The sequence below is a fragment of the Leptosomus discolor genome, chromosome 18 (genome assembly GCF_034619465.1).
Source record: "Leptosomus discolor isolate bLepDis1 chromosome 18, bLepDis1.hap2, whole genome shotgun sequence".
Classification (NCBI taxonomy): domain Eukaryota; kingdom Metazoa; phylum Chordata; class Aves; order Leptosomiformes; family Leptosomidae; genus Leptosomus; species Leptosomus discolor.
This window is the reverse complement of record NC_141408.1, coordinates 11,358,110-11,382,681: the sequence shown is the minus strand read 5'-3', so window position 1 is coordinate 11,382,681 and position 24,572 is coordinate 11,358,110. Positions and strand designations below refer to the sequence as shown.

At 48.1% G+C, this 24,572-nt stretch overlaps 1 protein-coding gene across 1 annotated transcript in view; it reads left to right on the top strand.

The window, feature by feature from the left end:
- The window catches only part of LRRC75A (leucine rich repeat containing 75A), a 91,096-nt gene that overhangs the window by 21,870 nt on the left and 44,654 nt on the right, over positions 1–24,572 (top strand). Inside the window, exon 2 of the mRNA XM_009961447.1 lies at positions 11,280–11,408. Within this exon, the coding sequence (XP_009959749.1) occupies positions 11,280–11,408 (129 nt within the window). The remainder of the gene's footprint in view (positions 1–11,279; positions 11,409–24,572) is intronic.

Sequence of the window (24,572 nt, the reverse complement as noted above, 5' to 3'; positions counted from 1 at the left end):
CAGTCCCTTTGAAGCAGAGCTTAGCATTCATTGAGCGGTAACAATACATCCCTCCATAGCTAATGCAATAATAATCAAGCCAGGGCTTGGAAGTGAAACCAGGTTTTAGATAGCAGTTATTGGATTGCAAGCTCTTATTGTACGTGCAGTAGCGGATTGATTTCTTTTGGGCACTGGGGGGGGGTGTCCAGGAGGCTCCCGGTGATACGGTAACATCATTATCGACGCTGCAGTTTGAGCGTGATGTGCCTGGGAATTTCAGTACTTCGGGATGATGTAGGTGTGTTTCCTGGCGGCTCGCATGGCTGCCTGCATGCTTGCTGCTCGACAGAGCTGTACATCAAAACAAAACCCCTGTATCGGATAGGTGTGAGTAATCCCCATCTCGGCATTTTTGGCAGCGCTGCTAGCACAGACCTGATTGATCCCCCGAAATGGTCAAGTTTCTTTTTCCATCATTGGATTGCGACAGCTCTCCTGACTGAGGAGAGGAGGGGACGCCTTAAGAAAGCAGCATTTTGAATGGGTAGAAAAGCGAATGTGAGTTTTCGACTGTGATTTGCAATTCCTTCTGTACTTGGCTGTTTTGGGATCACCTGCCCCTGGGAACAGCTGATTACACTGTGCTCAGAGAGGGCTTTTCGCCCGGCGGGCAGGGCTGCACCACTGTCCATCATAATCAGACCTGCACTGACCTCCTCCTGAAATCTCTCACGGTGGCAGCTGCTGGAAATAGGAGATGGGGCTCAAGTGGGCCAAGACAGTAAATCCTGCTTTCCCACTAACTGGAGGCTGGTTCAACAGGATTAATGCCAGCGCCAGGCAGCTCATGCTGGGTTGCGTTAATCTGTGAAGTGAGGGCAACTTGGAGGAAGTGGCTGGTTTAGAGCAGGGAAGAGTGAGAGGTGAGGATGCCCGTTCTCTCATTTTTTCTGTTAGAAAAGAAGGTGGTCCCCAGTGCAGGGCCAGGTGAGGCTGGCTTTCCTGCAGGCTTATCTTGTTTGTCCATCACATCAGCCAAACCCCCTAGGAAAACCCAGCTTCTCCCAGTGTCCTCCTTGAGGTCCCAGCTGGTCAACCCTGATGGCATCTGTGGACCCATCTGTCCTCCTGTCCATCCATCTGCTGCCGTGTAGGGTGTACCACAGACAAGTCCTGGTCCTTCCCTTACAGGGGTCTCTTCCTTCCCCTGACATCAATTCCCCCAAACTTAAAGGACCTTAATTACCTTTGGAACTTTTGCCCCTTTTGCATAGTTTAATGAGACTGGCTGACACACAGAGTTATCTGGGGAAGGAGGGACATGTGGAAGGATGGACAGACAGCACAGTCACTCAAGCCTTGTTGCCTGTTTGATTCATTATTAAGGCTGGGCCATCTGAGTCAGGATTTTTGGACTCTCTTCTTAGCATGTCCCTTAGCAGAGATATTTGCAGGGATGTGTAAAGCAAGGTTTTTGCTTGTTCCTGTTAATGAAATGCAGTACATGCAGGTGGCAGATAAGGAGGAGGTTGTACAAAGTGCTTGTAGAGTCGGTGTTGCTCCAAGAACTCTCATCAATTGTAGTATGTGCGGGGAGACTCCTCTGCAATTTCAAACAGGGAAAGGTGTGTGATTGCGAATGCTGCTCTTGTATCAGGAATTGTTACTGTATGCTTAGACACTGGGGTGGTCTTTAACAGGCAGTGGAAATTATGAAGAAGAGTGATTCCTCCCCATCTGACAGTGTTGTCTTCTGTTTGGAAACCTCTTCCCCTTTCCTGCAAGGATCTCAGTTCTGCCTTTTTTTTTTTTTTTTTTTTTGTTCTGTAAATACTTATTATAAAGACATGTGTGTGTATTTAGTGCATGTGAACACAGCATGGTACAGTATCTGCATGCGCAAATGAAAGTCTTCGGTGCCCATAAGGCATCTACTGTCACCTTCCAAGGACAAGAGTTGTCTGAGCTCCCGGTTACCTCTGACATAACAGCGAAGGCCTAAAGCAAAACTTAAAAATGTAACTAGTATTGATGGGTGATCAGCTGGAAAACAGATGGGGCTGTTCTTTGGCTGGAAGAGTGAGTATGAAAGCCATGCTCTGCGCTTGCTGTGCTGGAAAACAAAGGTGAGAACAGTAGAAGTGGGATTTTCCTGCTCCAGTTGCCTAAACATTAAATGTCTAGGATAAGCTAATTAGAGGGACTTTTCTTGGTGGATAATGGATAGAGACAGCCCCATCCAGGGACTGACTCAGCCCACCTGCCTTAGAATAGGATGAATCACCATCTTCATATGAATTGACAGTAGACTGAGCTTAGGTGACAAGTCTGGATCCTTACCTGACGGGAGATGAGATGCATCCTGTCCTGTAAATCCCATTTTCTCGGGGACTTTTGCAAGGGAAAAGCTTATGGGATGGCAGGGAGAAGAGATGTAGTTAGCAGCTGGCAGCCAGAGGCTCAGTGCAGTCAAGGATGGGGCTGGTTCGTAGCCTTCATCCTGGGGATCAGCCACTGACCCGTGCTGGGGCAGGAGTCCTTGTGCAACCCCTACTGCCTTTAATAGTGAAAGGTACTAGTCACTGAGCAAAAGGGATGATAAATTGAAGTTCTGCTTCTGACCTGTGGTTTGGACACTCCAGTTGTCATCTGGGTCGCTCCAGCAAGCTCTTTTAGCAGACAGACAGGATGGAAATGGCAGAGGCACGATTCAGTTTGTCATATTTCCTTTTAGTGCTTCACTGTGGAGTTGTTCATGGGAATTCCAGCAGTAAGAGGAGAGTTAACAGGATGGGTGTCTTGCATGGTTGCTCCGTTAACCTTTTTCTCTGGATTTTAGCCATGTAATGTGGTGGGCTCTGGGTGGAGTTGACTAGCAGGAGGTGAAGAGGCCATGAGAGTGGCCCTTTGGTGTTTGCACTCATCTGTTGGCAAGCTGGAGAGACTGGTGTGTTTGCTCACAGCCTCCTCCACATCTTGCCCTTAGACCTGCGGCTTTTTCTGCCCCCGTCTTTCCTTCACGGGAGGAAGACCTTGGGGAATCAGTCTCCTTGGGAGCATTTCGGTGCAGAGCAAAAGAGATTCTTGTGCCTTAGGACTGAAACTGCTGGGAGGTTGCTACTGTCACCCATCCATCTGGGGAGCAGGAGGAAGAAGTGACAAGTCCCACCAGGAGCCATCTGGTGCAGGCTCTGCGTGGCCAGCAGGATCCTGGCTTGGGGCTGGAGCTCCAGCTGGAGCGATGGCCCCAGATTGATGCACCAGCTTGGATGGGAAACCAGTATGGGGGCAGCTCCCGCTGGTTTAGAAGGGATGTGTGGATAGTATTTTGTGATCTTAAGACAAACGGTTGTGTTAAAGGCAGTGATGGATCTAAATGCTTTGAATTGTTCAAAGCAAATCATGGAGTCATCTTCCCCAGACAGTGTTTCCGAGCTTCTTCTATACTGGGGTCCCACTGGCTCTGTAAATCAAGATGGGATGGGTAGCTGAGGCTGTCTATTCTCATTAAATATCCACAGGCACTTTCCTGAAGAAGTCCATTAGCTGTGGCCTGGCCAGACTCCAATTGGGGTAATTGCATTTGCCTCGCAGTTTAAAATAAACGCGGCGCATTCTTCTGCAAATCTCTTATTCGCAGTTGTTTGTTATCTGGATGGCGGCATCATATCTCTGCCCATTAATCTGTCTCTCCGAGTTTCTATAATTCCAGCCTCCTGGAAGGGGTTCTAGCTGCCACCGCTTATTATTTGAGTCAAGCTGCCAGGGAAATGTTTACTTCTTCCCTGAAACGTTGACTCTCTTCTCCGACTGCACCCTCACTTGAGGCTTGAATGATTAATCATTGTTCCAAACCAATATTAACTCTGTTAAACAGAAAATATCCCACATACTTAGACTCTGGTTTTGCGCTGTTCTGGTGAATTAGACATAGAAATTTACAGTAGCAATTGCTGGTTTGTTTGAAGGTTCCCAGGGTGCCTTCTGTGATGCCCCATCCAGACATACTGGTTCCACCACCAGCTGCTCAGTCACAGCTGAGCCATGCATGGCTGCTAAATGCTGCCTGCCCTCTGCCAAGGTGCAAACTTGGACATCTTTGCATTGCTGAGGTCTGTTTTTTCCAAAAACCTGTTGGACTATCGTTACCTTTCAGATGCTTTACTCCTCTCTCAACCTGTGAAGTTGGTTCCTGTGTTAAAAAGCCGTTTGGGAAAAAGGAGGAGGAGATGGATGGATGGTGTGACTATTTCAGCCTTGTTTCCTTAGGATAACCAGTTAAGAATTAAGCTGTTTACAACATGTGTAAAACACCTTTCTGCAATGTATAAATGCATGGTTTATAGGGGGTGTTGATGATCGGAGCTGTTGGGCTGCCATAAATGCACCAGGCAGAGATTCTTTCCAGAAATGCACTTCCACATTGCTTGGTCTTGTCTCCTAGGAGAGTAAGGCAGCACCAAACTTACTAGCTAATGAAGCAAATGCTGGAGAGCTCGTCACATACGAAGTGGGTGGAGGCTCGCTCTAGACACTGTGGGCAGCCATGGCCAATGGCGGCTGGCAAATCCATAAATACCAACTTTTCCAGTGGCTTGCTAACCTCGTAAGTCAACCAGACATCAGAGGATTTGTGATGGAGTCGAACATCCTAAGGATCAAAGGCAAGAAATATTTTGTTAGCTTGTTTTCAATGGGGGACTTCACAAGGCCTGGGGATTGAGCAGCTAAATACGTCCTCCATCATGAAAAACAACCCTGTAGCCTTTGAGCAGCCCACACTGTGCCTGCTGTTGAGTCACATCTCACATGCCCGTCTCTGTGAGCTGACCTTACTCACCACGTGGCTAATGCTCACCTCATGAAATCATTTTTCCCAGATAAGTTGCTGCAGATGATTGATTGCGCACAATATTAATCCTTCTCTTCCTTCATGCCTGAACCTTGTTTATAATACCAACCTCTCCGCTTGGAAATCGTTATGCTGCCCTGGGTATTGGTGGAGATAAGAAACAGTTTTGGAAGAGGTGCTGGCCAAAATAGCAGCTATCGGGATATTTATGAGCAGACGTGACTGCAGGAGCTTGGGGTGATATTTTACCCAGTAACCTCACTTGGGCAGCTGGTAATTCGCTCTGTGTTAATGAAAGCAGCAACAGCATAACCTGCTTTTCGTATGACTTCTCACATGGACCTGCTGAATTTTCCTTTAATTGCAATTCACTTTGCAGTGATAAATAGTTTAATAAGCGAAAACGGGCTTTGACTTCCGTTGTTTATGGCTCTTTGTGGCTTAGGGGAGCATTACACAATGCTGCGTCTCGTGGAAACACAACTTGGAGCTTCAAAATCTGGTTGCTCAACTGTTAGCTGTTGTCATGCTGCATTTTTTGACAGGCAGCAGAAGGGGAATAACAAGTTATTCTACCTGGCACTAGGAAAAGAGAAGCTGGAGGTACAGCTCCCAAATGCCTTGCGTTTGTTTTTCCTTTATCCCTGTGAAAACGGCGTTGCTTGGGTACTGTTGGGCCAGGGAAGTCAATGGCGAGCTCTTAGTTTGGGCTGGTTTTTGGGTGGAAGGGCTGTTTCTGTGGTGGTTGTTGCTTGGAAAAGGGACCCAGGTTGAAGAAAGCATCTAGCACGGTGTCAGCTCTGAGGGGCAGCAGGACTGACTGTGCCTCGCCTCTTGCCTGGCTTGGTGTTTTTCCCAAACAATTGTGTTCTCTTATTCCTTTTGTTGGGCTGGGAAGTTTCTGTTGCTGGCTGCCATGGAGGGAGGTATTACATTTTTCTGCTGGACTACTTTGATTTTAATTTCTAGTTGCTTCACAGTTTTTTTTGTTTCGGTTTGGGTTTTTTTGTTATGGGGTTGTTTTTTTTTAATCTAATAGCTTTTCATTGCTACTTTTGCAGAAGACTCCTCCTGTGGAGGCTGAATGCAACTAGTTGGTGGCGGGAAGCTTTCCTTCCTGTGGGTAGTCCATCCCCAAGGACTGACGAGTGGTTTGGCTTTCTCTTGGCCTCCTAAAGCTGGAAACAAATCAGATAAATTGAAGGAAGGTCATGGGTAACGGCAGGGAGGATGCGCAGCAAAATGGATTGAGCAAGACTCTTCTTTTCTGTTCAGCCCCAAAGTGATCTCCTCTCCCTACTCCTTGGTCCTGCCTGGCAAAGCAAGACTTCAGCTGATGTGCTCAGTAAGGGGCACGGTTTGGCAAGACAGACTCGGGGCAGCAGCTCAAGTTTCAGGGAGCTGCCTAACATCAGGGTCAGGAACTTCCTCCCTGGTGCTTTTTGGGTTGCTTTCAGTCGCTTCTGCATTCCTGACCTCTCTGCTTGTTTTGTGTCGTTAATCCCAAATCCTGCTCGAGTTGGGCATTAGCGCCAACTGCCCTCATAGGGGTAGATGTGCTGTTGAATATGCTGTTCTGAAACATCCTCTCAGGCTCCTCCTGTCAGTGCCCATGGGGATGTCAGGACTCGAGGTGGCTCAGGGATGCAGAGACATTCCCCTTCTCCAGCCGCACATGCGCGAACCTTCCCAAGCCATCTCAGCACGGTGCAGGGTTTTGGGTGCACGCTAGAAAAACACTCCTCCAGCCTACACCAAGGAAGTCATGGTCCTGCCTGGCTCATAAATACCGTCATTTTAAATCTATGTACCCTACGTATTGAAAGTTGCACTTGCTATCCAGGTAAAGATCCCCTGGGAAAAGGGAACGTGCTGAAAACAGCCCCAAGTGACTCAAGCCAGATGCTGGGCGTTTTCTCCAAAGCAAGTGATTCGTGATTTGCTGCTGACAGCATGAACTGGTGTTAAGTTATTAAATTGCAGATGAGCTCATCACTTGGCCTTGAACAAGTTTCAGCCTTGAGTGTCTTTAAAATATTACATGTGGTGGAAAAGAGACAATGCTGGTGTGGCAGAGAGATTTAGGGAGCAGCTGAGAAAGACATCTGTGCATAAAAAAATGTGTACCAGGAGGGAGGAGGGAATACTTCATGTGAAAATGTAAGCTCTCCCAGGAGAGAGGAGGAGAAATTCTCTGATTTATTGGTTCTACATATTAATTTTAGCTTAAGAGAAAATTGTCAGAGTTTTGAGATGTTTAAAGAGAAGCGGCAAGATGCTAAGCCTGGTTTGATCCTCAAAAGATTCTAGGGTGTCAAGAGCTGTGTGTGCAGGATTACTTCTACCAACCCCAAAACTGGCTCCTTCAGTAGTGCATGGTGTTTGCCAGCGACGCTATGTGACTGTGGGCCAAATCCAGCTCTTACTTAATGTTTGCTTATTCCTAATGTTGAGTTCTACCAGGCTGGGAAGGTAACATCCACACTGCTGTTACGTTTCTGTCCCTGAAAGAGTGGGAGTTTCCTTTGGGGATCTCCCTGCCCTACATTATCTGCACAATTTCTATTTCTCCCTTTTTATCTTTTTGTAAAGGAGCCCGAGCTGCTGAACCCACCTGGTTCTGCACAGTCACCTGTGGATCCATGTGATGCCAAAATACATGAGGAAGAAGACAGTCTTGAACAAAGGAATTAGTTTTTCCAGCCTAATTAAACCTAACCATGATGGAGCAGCCTTGGTGGGCTGGCCTGGGCGTCACAGTGCTGCTCCTGAGCAGCACAACACACCCCCTCATCTTAGCTCAAGATCTTGATGCTGAGATTAATTAATTTTTTTTAAATGCCAACTTGGCAGAAGCTGTGGGATAGATCATAAATCGGTTCAGCCTCTTTATTTTTCAGACTGGGTATATTTGCAATCAGTGAGCGCATTGGCTGGTTGGGTTTTGTGGCTGGTTGGATTTGTTGGTTTGGGGCTTTTTTGATGCTCCCAGCAAGGGAAAACAGCCCCACACGTGTGGTTTTTTAACTGCCTCGACTCTTTTTAGCCAAATGGCATGCGTGTTTGCAAAACCAGTGTTAACTCAGCCAGTGCTGCAGTGATGCCCCCCAAAATAACAAGGAATCTGGTACGCTGAAGACTTGCCACCTCGTTTGTGGCACAAGCTGTAATTGCAAGAAATGTGAGATCCCTCTGGCTGCTACGGCCAGTGTCTGAAGGTGGAATAGATTTATTGTTTTTTTAAGTGAAGATGATCATTTTCAGCCTGTCTGAAGTCACAGAGCATCAGCACCTACAACCAATGTGCCTTCCCATGCGGTTCATTGGGGCAGGAGCATCTCTGAGCTCAGGACAGGCTCCAATTTATTGCAGGTTGCCAAGATGTTACCGGCTTAGGTTTGTTATATTAAAACATTGGGGACAGCAGAACGGGAACTTCTTTGTGTAAATTATTAACAAATTGTGTGTGTGGCTGTCAATAATGAACTGCAAACTGTGACCCTGGAGCAGCCGAGGTTGGGGGCATCGGCCGGAGGAAGTCTGTCTCGGGGTGCTTTTAACACACACCTAAGCTGCTCAAATTGCAGTGTTGCCAGGACATGGGGACAGTCCCCACCCTCAGCCACGCGTTTCCGTCCCCATCCATGTCCTGGGTCTGACAAGGATCACGGATAGTTGAAGATCCTGAATTATATCTCTATTTTTCTGCCTGGTCTTTATCCATGTGTACATGTATAAAGGGAGGTTACTCAAGTGTTCTTGATTATCTTGATTATCTTCAGTTTTGTGTGGATTTGTTGGGGGGGTTTTTTGGTAATTTTTAGAATGTGTAAAGCTACTTTCTTACTGTCATGTTGATTTTTATTTTTTTATTTTTTTTAAAAAAATTTCCTACAACAGCAGCTATATGCAACCCTACTGCACTTCTACTTGTTTGGGCAAAAGCTGCATTTATACCATGAGGGCTGGGAGCTGCAGTGCTTTGGCTGTAGCACATATTTGAGATGGACTCCCTTCTCACACCTGCAGGGCTTAACATCTCACCGAGCTGCTCTGTTCAGCTCTGTAAGGGAGATGATGCCTCTGCGTGATGCCTTTGTTTTAAACGCATTGTTTCTAAATGTAAGTACTTGTAGTTGTGGGTAATAAGTGCAATTTGCATTTGTGAGATGCTCTAATGTCTTCACGCGGCAAGTTCTGCAGAAGTGCAAAATGTTCAATAAATAACAAGTTATTAGTCAAAACTATAAACAAAAGGAAAGTCAGGGAGGCTGCTTTTTGCAGGATGATGGTGGGTAAGATTGTCTCAGCCCTGTGCTGTGTGTCTGACACTTTCAAATTTATTTTTTTTTTATTGAGTCACTTAGCCAGACTGAGACTCCCACGTGGCCAGATAGCACCTTCCTATAACTGGTACCTTATAAATAACTTTTATGTTTCACTTTCCCCAGCTCCACAGAACAGCAGCCCCTGCCCTCAGGGTCCCATCCTGTATTTCATTCCTGTAGCCAGCTGGTTTTCCCTAAGAAGAGGACCAGGGCACCAAATACTTTCCCCTTTACACATGTTTCTTGCATTGGTCATTCTTTGTTCACCTGGAACTTCCATCTCAATTTGGCAGCTCAGCTCTTTTCAGCCTCAAATTCTTTGTAGAACTGGACCAGTTTGGTTTGATGCCACCATGATTAATCCCTGGGAGCGCCTTTTCACCCCCAGAGACATGTGTGTTTTCAAACATCATGAAACTCTTCATGCCAGATGCCGCCAGCTACGTGGGAGGAGGACTTGGCCTTTGATGCAGTTGTGGACAAGTCTTTGTCTCTAGCGTGGCTGTTCTTGGGGGTTAGAAGTCATTTTCCTCAATGCTAGTGGAGATAGAGATATGAGGATTTCATCATTGCCTGATTTTTCATGGATCGTTGAAATGATTCCTCATTTGTTCTGTATTTTGGTTCAACAAGCAGGAGTAGATACTCGGAGTTTGACCAGCCCACCAGCTTACAAACCCAGCTCCCATTGCCAGTGAGGGCTTGAAGGACCAGAGATTGTGGCTTCCTACACAAGTGTTTGCACTGGAACAATGCTGGTGGTTAGTTTTATCTTACCAAGTTATATCTCCACTATTAAGTGGAGATATAACCAACCACTTCCACATTGTTTTGGGGCTCTATCCTGCCAAATTCACAGCAGGGTGGCAGACAGGTCTCAGTGTCGGCATGTCCCTGCCCACTGAGCCTTTTAGAGGTCATCTGGAAAGTAAATGCCTTGGGGTAGGTGTGGTGGTGTCTCTGCTATGGGAAGGTGGATGCATTACCCAAAGGAGAGATGAATTTCCTGAAATGCAGTAGGACTCATGGGTCTTCATTTTGCTAAATCCCATCCATACCGAGTAGAGGAGGCTGTTTCTGGGCTTCAGTCTTTAAAAGCGAAGTCAGGCCTTTCAAGAGAAATACAAACCATCTTACTCCTGTCAAAAATAAAAGGCGAAAGGGAAATGGCTTGCTCAAGCACACTCAGTAAGGCAGGGCTGGAAAATGAGCCAGCTCTCCTGGAGCTCTGGTGTTGGATAGGACCTGTGGGGCACATCTCCTTGATGGACTAGCTCTGGCCATCCCATGGGGTGGCTGGTGGACCTCGCTGCAATGTGTATTCATCTGAGAGGAGTGCTGTTCTATCCCCTGACTGGCTGCTGCTAAGGAACAAAGCATAGTGGAGATAAAATATTTGAAGTAAAAGGAGTACACTATATATAACCCTTCCCCTCCCCATGTCTGTGCGCTAACATATTTCATATAATGATGAGTTCTCTGCCAAAATTCCTCGAATTATTATGTCTAAGGATTGCAAATCATAGAAAAGAGTCTTGGAGGGGGACCTCAGGAGGTCTGATCCATGCCTAGGGCAGGCTCAGCTCAACCTGAACAGTTCCTGACATATCCCTGTCCAGTCTCCAACGGCAGAGCCTCCACCCCTTCCCCAGGCAATCTAGTCCAGCACTTCACTCTTCTCCCTGCCCCTGCAATTTATCCTCCTGTTGCCATTGCTGCAATTTTAGGCTCATTCTTTCCTCTCTATGCACAGCAGACCCAGAGCACATCTATGCTATATTTATTCTCCGATTCCAGTTTCATGCTGATCAAGCTGTTGTGTTCTCTGGAGTTGTATTTGATTTTACCTTGTTGCAAGCATACTATTCGCTCGGTGGCTTGTGGGTGGCATGAGGGTGTTCATCCTGCAGCCCTAATGCCTTTTTGCAGAGCAGATAAAACACAGGCGTGCAGCTTTCCCCGGGGTGATGTGCTTGTGTGTCCCATCCTTGTGGTGGGGGATCACTTTCTTCTTGGCTTCTTCAAGGGGACCACCAATGTGGACTGATTTTAAGATCCATGCTAGCAGTGGCTTTGGTAGCCCATCTAATGTTGCACCTTTACCGTGTTTTCTGCAGGATTTAGGAATGGAGTCGACCTCTCTGGATGATGTCCTCTATCGATATGCCAGCTTTCGAAACCTAGTGGATCCAATCACTCATGACTTGATCATCAGCCTTGCTAGATACATCCACTGCCCCAAGCCGGTAGGTACCATGGTCTCATCACACCTCCGTAACCTTGTTGGCTTGGGAAACCACTCTGCTGGGAGTGTGGAGCTTTTCCCTGAGTGCCAGGGAAAAAGCCTCCCGGTTACTGCTGTGCTTGTGTGTCTTTGGACCAAGAGGACCTGCTCGGAGATCGTGGTTTGATTGCACAGTATTGAGCTTTCCAGCTGACCAAGTAACATTCGCCTGTTGTTAATACTTCGCGTGTTAGCAAATTATTTCTGCTTTCTGCCACTTTGTGTTTCTGTGTTAAAGACCTTACCCCACCAGGAACGCTTTCTGCCTCACAAGGATAACAGGCCATTCCTCGCCCTTGTGCGATATTTATCATGACCCCAAATGACGAGAGAGTCCTTGGCTGTGCCTTCAAGGCCAAAAAAGTGCAGCCTCCACAGGCTGCTGTTTGGGCTCTGACATGAGCGCAGCCACAGACAGGTGTGGGCTTTTGAAACTCTTGGCCCCGTTTGCTCCCTGGCAGCTATAGCAGCATAAGGGCTTCTGAAAATCCCAGGCTGGCTCGCTCCCATTCATGGTAAATGTGACTTTGCGTGGTGGCCACTGGCTGTTTGGATAACTAAGATTTCTTTCCCCAGGCTTTCTTTTAAAGAAGTGATATTGTCAGTATCTGATTTGCAGAGCAGTGTAAGCTTAGAAAGGCGTGAAATTTTCTGAGCTCTCGAAATAAGCTGGATAAGGAGGAAGAGGAGTGAGAGAGAAGACCAAAAGCTATCAGACAGTGATTGTAGGAGATGTAGGTGGTATCAGATCTCTGGGAATTTTTGATCTCTTAGTCCTCCTGTGCTGCAGTTCCCTACATGTAATTTTGGAAGGATGGCACAGCTCTACGAAACTGGTGTGATTGTCCTGGCACCACAGTCGTGGTGACGTGATATGCACCAAAGATGAATCGGTTGCAAACATCTAAGATACACACCTTTCAGAGGAAATACCTTTCTTCTGCAAAGCACCGTGCAGGCTGTAGGGCAAGAGGGAGCCGTAGTTGGTGATGCTCCCTCAACTCCTCTTGAAACTCCCAGGAACGGGCATCCTCTTAAAGAGTCATTTCTGTTCATCTTGTCTGGTACAGGTTGGAGTGTGGTGGGGGAGCTGAAGGCTCATCTGTCATGGTTGTGTTTTTCTTCTCCCCTTGTCAGGAATTAAAGTTACATTTAAAATAAATGGTGTGAATTGTAGGAAGAGGCTGAGTGATGTTTTCCAGTAAGCCCAAAGGAAGGTTTGCAGAGCTTCCTGGTGGGATGTCTTCATTGCAACAGCTTTCCTGGGAGTGTGGGAGCTGTGTGGCTTCCCTGAACTTGCTGTCTGGAACCAATAAGCTACCTTTGAGCAAAAAGGAAGCCCTTCCACCCCCATAACCTGTGTTTGGCTCTGGTCACGCTTGCAGATGTGATGGAGCTCTGTTTCAGGGCCACCACAAACCACTTCCCAACAGTTTCCTTCCTTATCCTCCAAACCCTTCCCATGCCTTTTTGTCCCTGGGTAAGAGCTGCCTGGAGCAGCACCATGGCATCAATCATCCAGGTTCATTGCAGTGTGTAAAACTTCATACACTGGGGTAACCTGAAGTGGGGAGGAGAGGTGCAATTGCCCCGGGTAGGGTGCTTGTGGATCTGTCCCCTGTGATGCAGCCCTTCCTGCAGCCCTCCTGGAGGGTGGCACCACCGATGTGCCAGCAGCATCTCGGGGGGGACATCTGAGCAAGACCCAGCCCCCATTGGGGATCACACGGTGAACCCCAGATATTTTTCAGGTGTTCCTGGAGGGGATGTGTGTATCTCCCAGCAGGTCTCAGCGAGCTCATCAGGCCTCTGAATTTCTGCCAAGACCACGCTTGTTGCACTCTATATCCTTGGCTTTTGTGGGGTGGGGGGGGCTTGTTTGTTTGTTTTTCTCTCCTGGAGACAGCAAACTCAGAGCTAGCTCAGCTGTTCTCATCTCTGCTGCTGAACTGCAAGGCGTTTACCCATCTCATGCCTTCTTTTGATTTGGACGTGGTGTTTTTAAGCTCTTCTTGAGAAGGGGACATCCGTAGGTGCAATAGGGCAAGGGTCTGAGCTGGGACCTGCAGGCATTGCTCTCCTGAACTTACTGCTAATGGGTCTTTAATTTCCTGTAAGAGTGTATGAAGGGATGGAGGCATTCACTGTCGCTTCTTGTGGATGTTTTACTTAATAATATCCTCCACCAGTATTTAAAAATGAGGGAAATTGCTTTTTTGAAAAGGTTTCTTTGATTTTGCTGAGGAAAAGCCATAGTGATGCTTGAAGTGTGTCTGCCTGGGCTACAGTGTGAAATTGGCTCTGGAAGTGCTTCATAAAACTTCCTACACTCAATAAACCGTGCTGGGAAGAGTGCAGCGAGTGCAGCAGCGTGCAGACATGGCTCAGGGACATCAGGAACCCAAATCTCCATCTCCAGACCAAGGATGGATGTTCTATGTCCTACAGGGTTGAGCTCAAGATACAGACACATCCCTGTACTGCGTAGCTAAACCCATGCAAGGGTACTGATATATCCCTTTCCCTTTTCTTATGGAAAATAAGATCCTTTCCTCTCTCCTCCCCCATGGGGCAATGAGATGGGAAACTGGAGAAACCTATTTTGACGGGCATGTTTCCAGGTGGAGAGGCCCTGTTCCCCCGCTGAGGTTACCCTTTTCCAAAGCATCGTGACTAAGCTGGTTTCTCCTCCATGTTTTGCCCCGGGGAGATTAACGGTGAGCCACGGCCAAATGTGCGCTCTGCGCTCCTTGTAAAAATAACCCGAGGCCACTTATGCGACAGCAAACTGCTCCGCTGCCGAATACCTGCTTTCACGTGTCTCCCTGCTCGGTTCTTTTGGCACTAAATGCTGTGAAGAAGTTAGTGCCAGTGTAAGCCTGGAGATGCAAACGGGCTTCTAGCAAGCCGTGGTGGTAAAACTTGCAATAGCAAACGCGAATAAATGCAGGCTGTGCAGCACTGAGGTTTTTGTTCTGCATGAGATGGTGCTCGTTGGACACACTCGGTCCTCTCCCCCACCTTTGCACAGCTCGGAATTTGCACCCCACCATGCAGTTGTTTCCGTGCCAGAGCAAGGGACAGCTTCTCCAGGCCAGCGGTCCCTCAGGAGGCTGCAGCGGCAAAGGCTGGCAGGTGGCAAGTGTTCACATGGGAATGGTTACAGCTGTATTAATGCAGCAAAGAAAATATCACCATATTCTGCCGTGCAGTGAGGTGCCCGTCAGGGATCCTCATGGGTTCGCAGACAGTTGCTAAGCCCTGGAGCATCCCTGGGAGATTGATGGGTGTTGCCTTGGAGAGGAAAGCAGGGACTGCGCAGGTGACAAGTCCAACAACAGCAGAACTGTGTGGCAGCTCCTTGTCCATGACTTATCCTTGCCTCGGGCTTTGGGTGCCACCGGCTGTGCTTTAAACCCTCTTTTATTTGGCAGCTCAGGATGCTGGGTGAAAAGTAATTTCATCCCGGCATTTGGTGGCGGTTTTCTGAGACACTGATTTTCTTTATGTCCCTAAAAACCTGCATACCTCAGGGTTATATTCCAGCATCCGTCCTCTTTCCCCCCAGATCTCTTTCCCACCCCGCAGTTTCTTTGACAGAGACTTGGCAGTGGCGTACGAGAGCAGGAGAAAGCTCAGGGCCAGGAGTGTTGCAGAAGTTTTGGCTTTTGTTCTGCCTGCCGAAGGTATGGCATTACATTCCGTGGCACGAATAGACATGAATATGTAGGTTGAGGCAGCTGTGAACTTGCCCACATCCGTACAGAGGTGGAACAGATGGGGCTGAAGAATGGGGCTGACCCGGACCCTGATCCCTCTTAACCTTCTCTATTAAATACATTCTGCTTGGCATTACAGGGTCTTGCTTTCCTCCTCCCTCCTGGGGAGAGCACTTCCCTGGCTTTCTGTACGTTGCTTCTTTCACTCAGCCTCTATTTATACCACCCTTAGCTTAAAGGTGACCCCTTGGTCTCTCCTCTGAGCTAAAATAAAAGTTGAATTGTTTTTCCGAGTGCTGGGTAAACACGTCCCGGTCTGTATGGCCAGAAAAAAGTTGGCCTGGGCTCTCCAACGTGGCTGTGGCTCAGCGCAGTTCAGTGGGTGCTTATTCCAGCGAGTAAATTCAAACCATCAGCAAAGCAAAAAATTTAACTTGTGCTGGAGGAGCCCGGAGTGCTTCGAACGAGCCTGAGCGTGGAAATCATTTGGGTGAGCTTTCGTACGGACGTCAGGGTGCATGACGTGTGCAAAGGCTGGATCGTGTGTCTCCAGACCCTACTGAGACCCCGGCCTTCCCTGCGGCGCTTGTGTTCGGGTGGCTTTTGCTAAAGGAACCAAATGAAATCTCCTTTCCCAGATCCCTTGGAAGTCAGAGTTTGGATTTGGTCCCATCGCTACTTATAAACGTATAATGCAGTTTAACCGAACCCGGGTGTCTTGAGTGCCCCTTCCTCGAGGGGCTGGGACGTGCCTGGGGCACGACCACGCGGTGCCTCCAGAAAGGCCGATGGAGCCATGTGAGAGCAACCGCCTGGCTCTGGCTGCGCCTTGCTGGGTCACGATCTGGTGGGGGACCTTTCAGATCGAATAAACGCTGCCGTTGCACGTGAGCGTTGTGTTGAGCGGTGGCCGTAGAAGTTGCGCTCAGTATTTTGTCGCCTTGTGCTGCTATTGTAAACCTTTAGGGTTTATTGTGCCTTAGAAGAGGCAGTTTTGCTCTTCAGGAAACTCTCATATTGTGCAGCACGTTTTCCAACACCCATTCGAGGAGGTGTTTGCGTAGGATCAGAGACATTTGAACAAGTGTTTTCTTCCCCATGGCCACGACCTTGGGACAGTCTTTTATCTTCCTGCCTCTCTCTAACTCCAGCCCCGTGGAAAAGTGCCAGGCGGGTTCCTCGGAAAGCGACTCAGCCCCAGGCAGAGCCGGCAGCCGCCCCGTTCCAAAACGCGGTGCCAGGGTTAAGGAGGCAGTTGGTGCTGCTGGTGCTCTCGGCACCCGGGGTGATGTCTGTCTGCCCAGCCTTGCCTTATGAATGGGAAAGGGGACAAAAGGCTTTAGCAAAGCCACGTGGCATAGGATGGAGCTGCTCCGATGCCCCGTATCTTTCCTGCAGCCGCTCGGGTTTCCAGCAGGAGTTGTTCCAGGCAAAGGAGCTGAAAACACAAACACGTAAGGAGCAAAGGGCCCCTGTAAAAAATTCACAGCTCTCTTTGCCAGCAGGAATATCTGGCTATAAACTATTGGAAAATTGAACTGGTTTCTTTTTCCACAGACCAAAGCCACATGTATGGATGACTGATGACCGTGATAGGGAGTGAGTCAGGCTTTCCCCTGGTTTGAGGACTTGTTGAACGTGGGATAAGTGCTGAGTGGAGCTGGGGGAGAGGAGAAAGTGAAGCCTTGGGCGAAGGCTGCTTTTTTTTTCCCTTGCGACCTTGGGGTGTTTGATTGTACCAGCTCGTACTGTCCTGGGGATGTACCATGGAAGCTCCACCAACCCCTGAAGGCTGCCCAGAATCTATCCAAAGTGAGATTTTGGCTTTGCTGATTCCCATCCTGCTGCTTTCTGTGGAGAAAGGCTTTTCTACCAGTCAGTGGCCGGGGAAGAGCTGGCAGAGCAGCTGAGGAAAGCTCCATCCCAAAGTCCAGCTTTGCCTGTCCGTTCGTCTGTTGGTGCCTGCACCTCTTAGGCTGCAGCTCCACTAAGACAACGGGTGAAAGGTGCAACCCCATTTGCACATAGGGCGCTAGGTATGGGCAAACATCCCAGCGTGGATGCAGTGTACAAAAGATAACGTGGTCCTCAGCTTCCCCACCAAAATTCATAGTGTTTCAAGATACGTGGTCGCGTTAGGGAGGGCATTTAAAAACTCTTCTAAGCAGTTGGTGTAGCTAGAGAGGTGACATGCTGGGACTGGAAGCAAAATGGATTTTGCCCGTGTAGCTGTGGGTAGAGTGAAGATCTATTTTCTTGTTCGCTTCTGTGTCATTTGAGAAATATAAGCTTAGCCCTGTGCCTGGCTCAGATGTCTTTTCCTACATGAGCTCTAAATTGATCAGGTTTGCAAGTATGGGTTTGCTTACATGAATTGTCACCCTTGAAAACAAGAAAGTACAGAAAGAAAAAGTGGTTATTGTGACCCTGGATGAAATAATCTATTTATAACCCTTCTTCAGCCCTCTGGTATAAGGATTTAACTTACAGATGATGTTTGGGTTTTTATGCCCTGCTTTTTTGAAATGTATTCTTTCTGATGGAGCTGCATTGAAGCTAAAATGAGCATTTTTCCTCTTATTTACTATCCTGTGTGCTGTGACTGTGGCTAAAACTGTATTAATAAACTCAGTTTATACAGGACGAATATTATCAGGACGCTGTGACCACCAGCTCGCTGCCTTTATCCCCAAACCAAGCACGTAATCCGGCTCCTACACCATGTGTGTTATTATTTGATCTTGAATTCAAATTATCATTCCAAGTTTCTGACATCACACTCATTTTTAGCAGGAGTACAAGCTGAAATTATAGGTATGAAGTGATGACACATTGAGGGACACTCAGACACAGTCTGTCGGGCGAGCTTGTCAGCCTCGACGAGCTTCTTACCTTTGCCTTTTGCTATTAGATGTGCAAGGAAAATGCATCTCACGCAGCTTCTTGCAAAGCTCTCAGATTCAGATGCAAAGTGCTACAAAAGCGCTAAGTATTATTTGTTATTTGCTGTAACAAACATAAAAGGAAGCTGATTCATGAATGAAAACCCTCTAAAACCCCAAATACCTGATATGAAAGCAAAGGGGATGATGGAGATTCAACTAAGTCAACTGTATGCTGTATTAATGGCTCCTCTTTTTTTTTTTTTATTTTGCTGGGCTTGCTCCAAGAGTAAAGATCACTCTTCATGGCTGTTGAAGACATCTGCAATACGTTAAAATATCCTGCAGTATGAAACAGGCTGCACAGCTCAGACCCCACTAATGACAACTCTGGCTCTTTCCTAACTTAATGTGTCATGCCCTCGGCTCATCTTTTCTTTGCAAAAAGAGAGACGTTCTCTAAAGCCCCTGTATGTGGGCTAAAGCTGAGCAGAGTGCCTTGGAAACAGGGGAAAATTGCACTTTGCAGGGTTTTTTTAAATATTAAGGCTAAAAGGGAATAATGGTGAGGTCTAGATGTGCTGTGATGGTACCACTACTGGCAAATTATTAGTTTCCTATGTGAAATGGGGCTGCAAGAGGGAGAGGGGATGAGCCCTGCCTTAGCCTCCTCGTCCAAACCACATGCGATGCAAGGAAGACTCTGCTCTCCTCATCCCTCCAGCCCGATGAATTTGCTCTGTGGCACTCGGCCCGTTTGCACGTGGGGATGTCGAGCAATTAATCGCAGTCTGTGGCACTGTTCTGCTGGTGTCTAGTTTTCTTTTTTAAAAAAGCCACCTCACCAGCATCAGCGGGGAAGTGGCAGGGTGCCACCCTTTATTTAAGCACACCTCGTGGTGTAGGAACCGAGGGAGAGTGTTCCTGTCCTTAAAAAAAAAAAAACAAACCACATTAAAATGTCAGGGAGATGAACTATATTTCAAGCAACAACAGCTTATAAAAGATGCTGAATCTAGATTTCCCCCACAGCACCAGTGTCACGGCTCTAGGATAAACTGACCTCTATTTGTGCAAGACACTGTAATTTTTGGTGAGGGGCATGTGTGTGTGTAGGGTTTGTCTGCCCTTAACCCCTGGGCTGCTTTGTTTTCCCCTCTCTGAGGCAGTGTGTGATGGGGTAACCCCCCTTTCTGGCTGGCTAGTATCTCCCTTGGATGCCTGGGTTAATTTATGGAAATTATGGCCCTTTTATGAAGATTAGGTATCTCTCTACAGACTTTTTATACCAGTTACGTGTCTGAGGAAAATTCAGCTTGTGATGGCAGTTGAGCCTGTTTGGTGCAGAAGAGGCAGGCGTGGGGGAGCAGCCTCGGGAAGCCCACCCAGCACACCCTGTTATCAGCAACGTAAAAAATTCCCTTGGGTGAAAAAGTATTGAATTTTTTATGGGATTGGGCTAACGCATGGCAGCGTGTGCAGCTCTTACTGCATGTGGAAAGACGAGGAAGTCATTCTCACGTTCCCAGCTACGCAACTGATACCATGTGGGGGTCAATGAGTAGAGAATCTGTGATTTGAAAGTCTTTGAAATGCTGCAGCACAATTTGGGATGAAAGAGGCTGTATAAAGACAAATAGTTATTGGATGAGCTGACTGAGGCTTTTCAAAAAAAGAAAAAAAAAAAAAAAGTCCAGTGTGTCCAGGGTGACTTTTATCTTTTTATCTCTTTTGGGTTGCTTAAACCCAAAATCTCAATGCTGGCTGACACAATTGCTGGGCCCCTCACTCAGTTCCCATAATAATAAAACGACCTTTCCTAACCACTGCATAACCATCTGCAAACCCTCCTAAATGCCACAGGGTGTGTTTTGTCAGCTTGGAGATGGATTTTGCAATGCCTCCAAAATGTCAGGTGCCGCACGAGCCGGCGAGTGATGTGCAAAGCGCTGCCTGCACGGCTTCCCCTCTTCTGCCAAGCGGTCAAAGGCGTCTTGGGTCACACCAGTTGTCAGTGATGGGCATCGTCACGCAGGTTGGAGCTGAAGCAGAAGATTAAAAAAGAACCAGCATCAGGAAAAGATACTTCTTGGTGGCCCCATCTTTTCTCAAAAGGGAGCAGTTACCAAGCACCCAAAGTAAACTTCAGAGCTGAATCCAAAGCAGAAGAGGAGGGAAGAGACTGGTCAGCACAAGTATTTTAATGACAAAAAGAGAAGGAAAAGGTCTGTGACTGCATTTTGGAAGGATCTACCAACTCTTAACAGTGGGTCAGTTGTTTCTTCCCTACCTCCTTGTTTCTCATCCCAATTTCTTCTCCTCTACAGAGAAAAACCCACATAGAAAATGACACAGACCCCCACTGCCTCTGCTCTTGACTCTCCCATTGATGCTCCATGGCTGGACAGAGAAGAGGTTCCTCTCACTTTGCTTCTTGGTGGCCACCCTTTCATGGTGGGCAAGAAAAAGAGCCATAAGAGACGCTCTGCTCTTGGGCATGATGAGCAAGGCTCACTTCTCGTGTCAGTGAAGTCTCTTGGAGAAGGGTCTAATATTTGCCTTGTGGCAGCACCTGGGGCTCAGCAGCTCTGCCTGGACATAAAAGAAAAAATACATTTCTACACGAGGTGCTTGTGGGTTGCAGGTTGTCTTCTGGAAAATATCCTTTCCTCACCACACACTTGCCCATCTATGCCATCTCCCGTGGTGAAGCCAGATCTTACCTGCCTCTTGTGTAGACCCTCAAGTCAGTACAAGGAATAGTTGCCAGGTGCGTGCTCTGCTCCTCTGTCTGCAGACTGATACCAGATTTCCAAGACGGTTGTCAGAAGCAGCAGGTTTTGGTCTCTGGATGAAAATGCTCTGAAATTTCAGAAAAGTCAGTCTGTTAATACACGGGAAGGGTTTGCTGCTTCAACTTGTCAATGTGATAGAGCATAATGAGGGTGAGAGCATGTGGATGTGGAGAGCATCTGAGCCATGTTCCTGGTTTCTTAGTCAATGCATTGCTCCCCAAAAAAATGTCACCTAAGCAGCACATCAAAGAGCCTCTTGCCTGTAATCCACGCCACGAAACTGATTTGGGTTGAGCTGACTTTGTCCCTTGCTCTCAGAAAATCACAAGATGGTGAATATAGCTTAGAAAACTGATGAAGAAGGATGAACAACAGAAGCAAGCATTTGCTGAGCTTCCGTCACTAGAGCTGGCAAGCTTGTGGACTATGTTGTGGACAATACAATATGCTGCTTAATAATTGAAACAAGTGCTTGCGGTCCTAATGAGTCCTGCTGGTGTGCATGGCTTTTTACCACAGTCCAGGCTTGACGTCGTGTTGATCTTGCTCCTGGTGGAAGAGTTTGCCTGTGCCTGGGTGCTGCTGGTGCCACGGGGATGCAGACAACCTGGCTGAGCTTCCCATGGGAGTAAAGCAGAGTCTGTGGATGAGGCTGTAGTTGCCCTGATTAACTTTGAAGCTTGTCTAAGGACACTTCTGGCACACATTTGGCATCCAAGAGTTGTGTGTCATTAGACAGAAATACACGTGCAAAGGCAGGTTCCCATCCCCATCCTGAGCTGAGCATCTGGGACTGTCCACCCTGCCGTGCGCTTCACCTGCAGCCTCTCCGATAACGCCAAGTAAGTGTCCCCGAGGGAAATGATGGATGAAGAAATAGGTACCTCATTAGGCAGTAACAACATATTTTATTGATGTTTTCTGATGGTTAATTGGCGTTTGAGTTCAGCTCGTTTAGCTTTTAATCAGAACATAATTTACTGCAAAGGAAGAAAGCATATTGATTCTCTGCCTCCTGGCGGGAGTATTATTTATTTACCTGGAGCACTGAAGAATGCGTGGTGGGGACCTCTCCTGTGGTACAGCTGGAGGGGAGAGCTGGGTGACTTGGACGCTTAGATGGGTGTTTTAATACCTATTTCCAGCCTAACTCACAGTGTGTGAATAAACTCACAGGTGTGTGAATACTAAGCAAGCAAATGGTTTGCTGGCAATGTGGATTTGCAGAAATGAGCAGTTTGAGAAGGAGGGTTTGCTGAGGGTTTTAATAAGGAGGGGGTTTCTTGCGTTTAGCCCATCTGCAGCATCACAGCTATCTTGACATATGCTTCAGGCTATTTCTTGGAGCAAGGAGAAGTTTTGCCCTTTGCTACTGATCTCCAAGCTCTTGCCTTTGCAGCCCCCAGGACAGAGTCATCTCGCCAGGGCAACTCTGGGGTCCCTCGGTTTGGCTGTGCCAGGTCTTGGAGATGTTTTCACCCAGCCATTCAGAGGAGATGTATTGATGAGCAGCATCACAGATTTGAGGTGGCTCGGGACCCCATGGGGTGCTGGTGAGGCAAGAGGAGCCTTTCTCTCTGGTTCACCCACCGTGTGCAATGTGTCCTTCTTCCCCTGGGGATCACCAGATAATTGCTCCTTCCAGAGGGGATACAGCTGCACTGTCTCTGTTGGGCTAAAAGTAATAAAGAAAGGCAAAGAGCTGAGGTCTGGCAGATCGGGGAGTTGCCAGCAGGATTTTCGACGATTGCTCTTCATCGATGGCAGGGACTGTGATTTCTGGCCAAAGTCCAGCAAGTGATTATCTCACAGTTTGGGGTATTTGGGGATTTTCATAAGAGCTTTATCCCACCCGTTCCGTCTTCAAAGAGTTTTGCAATCATTAGGTAATTTGCTAATCCTTCCAATTTCACTGTCGCTTTCCCTTTCCTCCTTTCCATCCAGCTTTCCAGGAAGTCCCCAGTACAGCTCTTGTGTCTGCATTCGTAGTTTTGCATCTGCTTGGAGCACTTGATGAAGTGACCCCACTCCCTCAAACCTCACTGCATCTGGGAGCTGTTGCTGGGAGAGCTTGGCTGGAGCGCAGCCACTGCCATTAGCTGCTGCTTCGTTACTGTGATCTTTTTTTCTTTAAAAAAAAAAAGAAAAAAAGAAAATTCCCAGCTCTTGTGTGCCTATGAGGGCCCCACAGTGGTTAACAAGCCAAAGGCAAGTGTTGCTCTGAGGGTTATGCCCTTACCCTGGGATTCACATTTCTGTGCCTGCCTGCCGCGGGGAGCAACAGGGACTGATGCGAGGGGGTCGCTACCGCCCCTTCCCAGGCTCTCGTGCACGTCACGAGACTCCCAGGGGTTGTGGCAAGGGGCTGAGAGCCACCATGGAATGACATAAATATTTGCAGTGGTATTCGGGGGACACTCCTGCTCTCCTCCAACAGCAATAACGCACTGGCCTGGGGTTTGCTTCCCGTGGGATCCGGCGCGGTGCAGCTGAGACAGAGGCTCCATAGGAGACTTGTTGGGCTGGGAAAATCTCTACGTGCTGTCCTACATCTGGGACATAAATAACCAAATAATGTAGTTCTGGTTTAACCCTGGGGTGAGAGGGGCGCAGAGAACAGCGAACGGTTCCTGCGTTTAGCAGCAAAGGCAGGTGCTGGGCTCTGACCTGCTGCTCCCAGCGGGATCCCCCCTGAGAAGCGCCGGCTTCTGCGGAGAGAGCGGCTAGGGCAGGGTCTGGCTGAAGAGCCGTGTTTGCTCAAGGCGGGATGGTGGGAGGTTTCACCGACACCGTGCAAAGCTCCATGCAGCGTCCATCTCCATCCTCTGTGCGTTGCCCCTGAGCAGGGTCTGAGAGCCTGAAAAGCAAACAGAGGAGCCCCCCGGAGAGGCAGCGCTTGCTGCAACCTGAGGCCACGCGGGTAAGCAGATACATCAGGTCTGTCTGTGAGGGACCACGCTGTTTGCCAAAGCACAGGGGAGCTTTGCCCGCAAACTGCTCTTGGACAGTGGCAGTGAGTGATGGGGAGCAGCTGAACCGCACCGGGGAGGAGCTGCGCAGGGGCTCTGCGTCCCCCAAGGCTCTGAAATCAATCCTCCCTGTCTGTGTGCGTAGGAGGAAGGCGAGTGCCATCATCCACTGAATACACTGACTTCAGCAGACGTTAGAGGTCGGCACCTCCGACCCCTCTTCCCATTTGCAGTCCAGTCAGCGCAGCGCCTTGGGTGTTTCTCTGTCTTTGCTGTTCTACCCCAGCTATAATGATTAACTCGCGAGTCAGTTGTTTGCTGAGATATTTCCAGGATAATGAATGGCACTTCTGGATATTTAGCTGCTTGCTTTGTTTTATGATAACTCCCTGTGTCTATCAGAAGAATACAGATGCATTTGTCATTAAAAGGATGGTCCGGTGACCCTTCCAGGAATGAACACTGGCATTTAAATGGCCTTCCCATTAATGACTTTGTTTATAGCACTGAAGTAGGTCCAATTTATTTGGCTGAGGATCTTACTGTGCATGTCAGGAGCACTCTTTGGCATGGTGATGCTCAAAAGCCTCCTCCACAGTCACAGTTTTGCTGTGCACATCTCAACTGAGGATGGAGTCAGTGGCATTAGGCGTCGCAGCGTGGGGCAATGCAGCTAACGGGTGCAAAGCAGCCCGCAGATCCCCTGCCGTTCCCCACGTTGTTTTGACTGCTGCTCATTTATCCTCTGCTGTAGAGCTAAG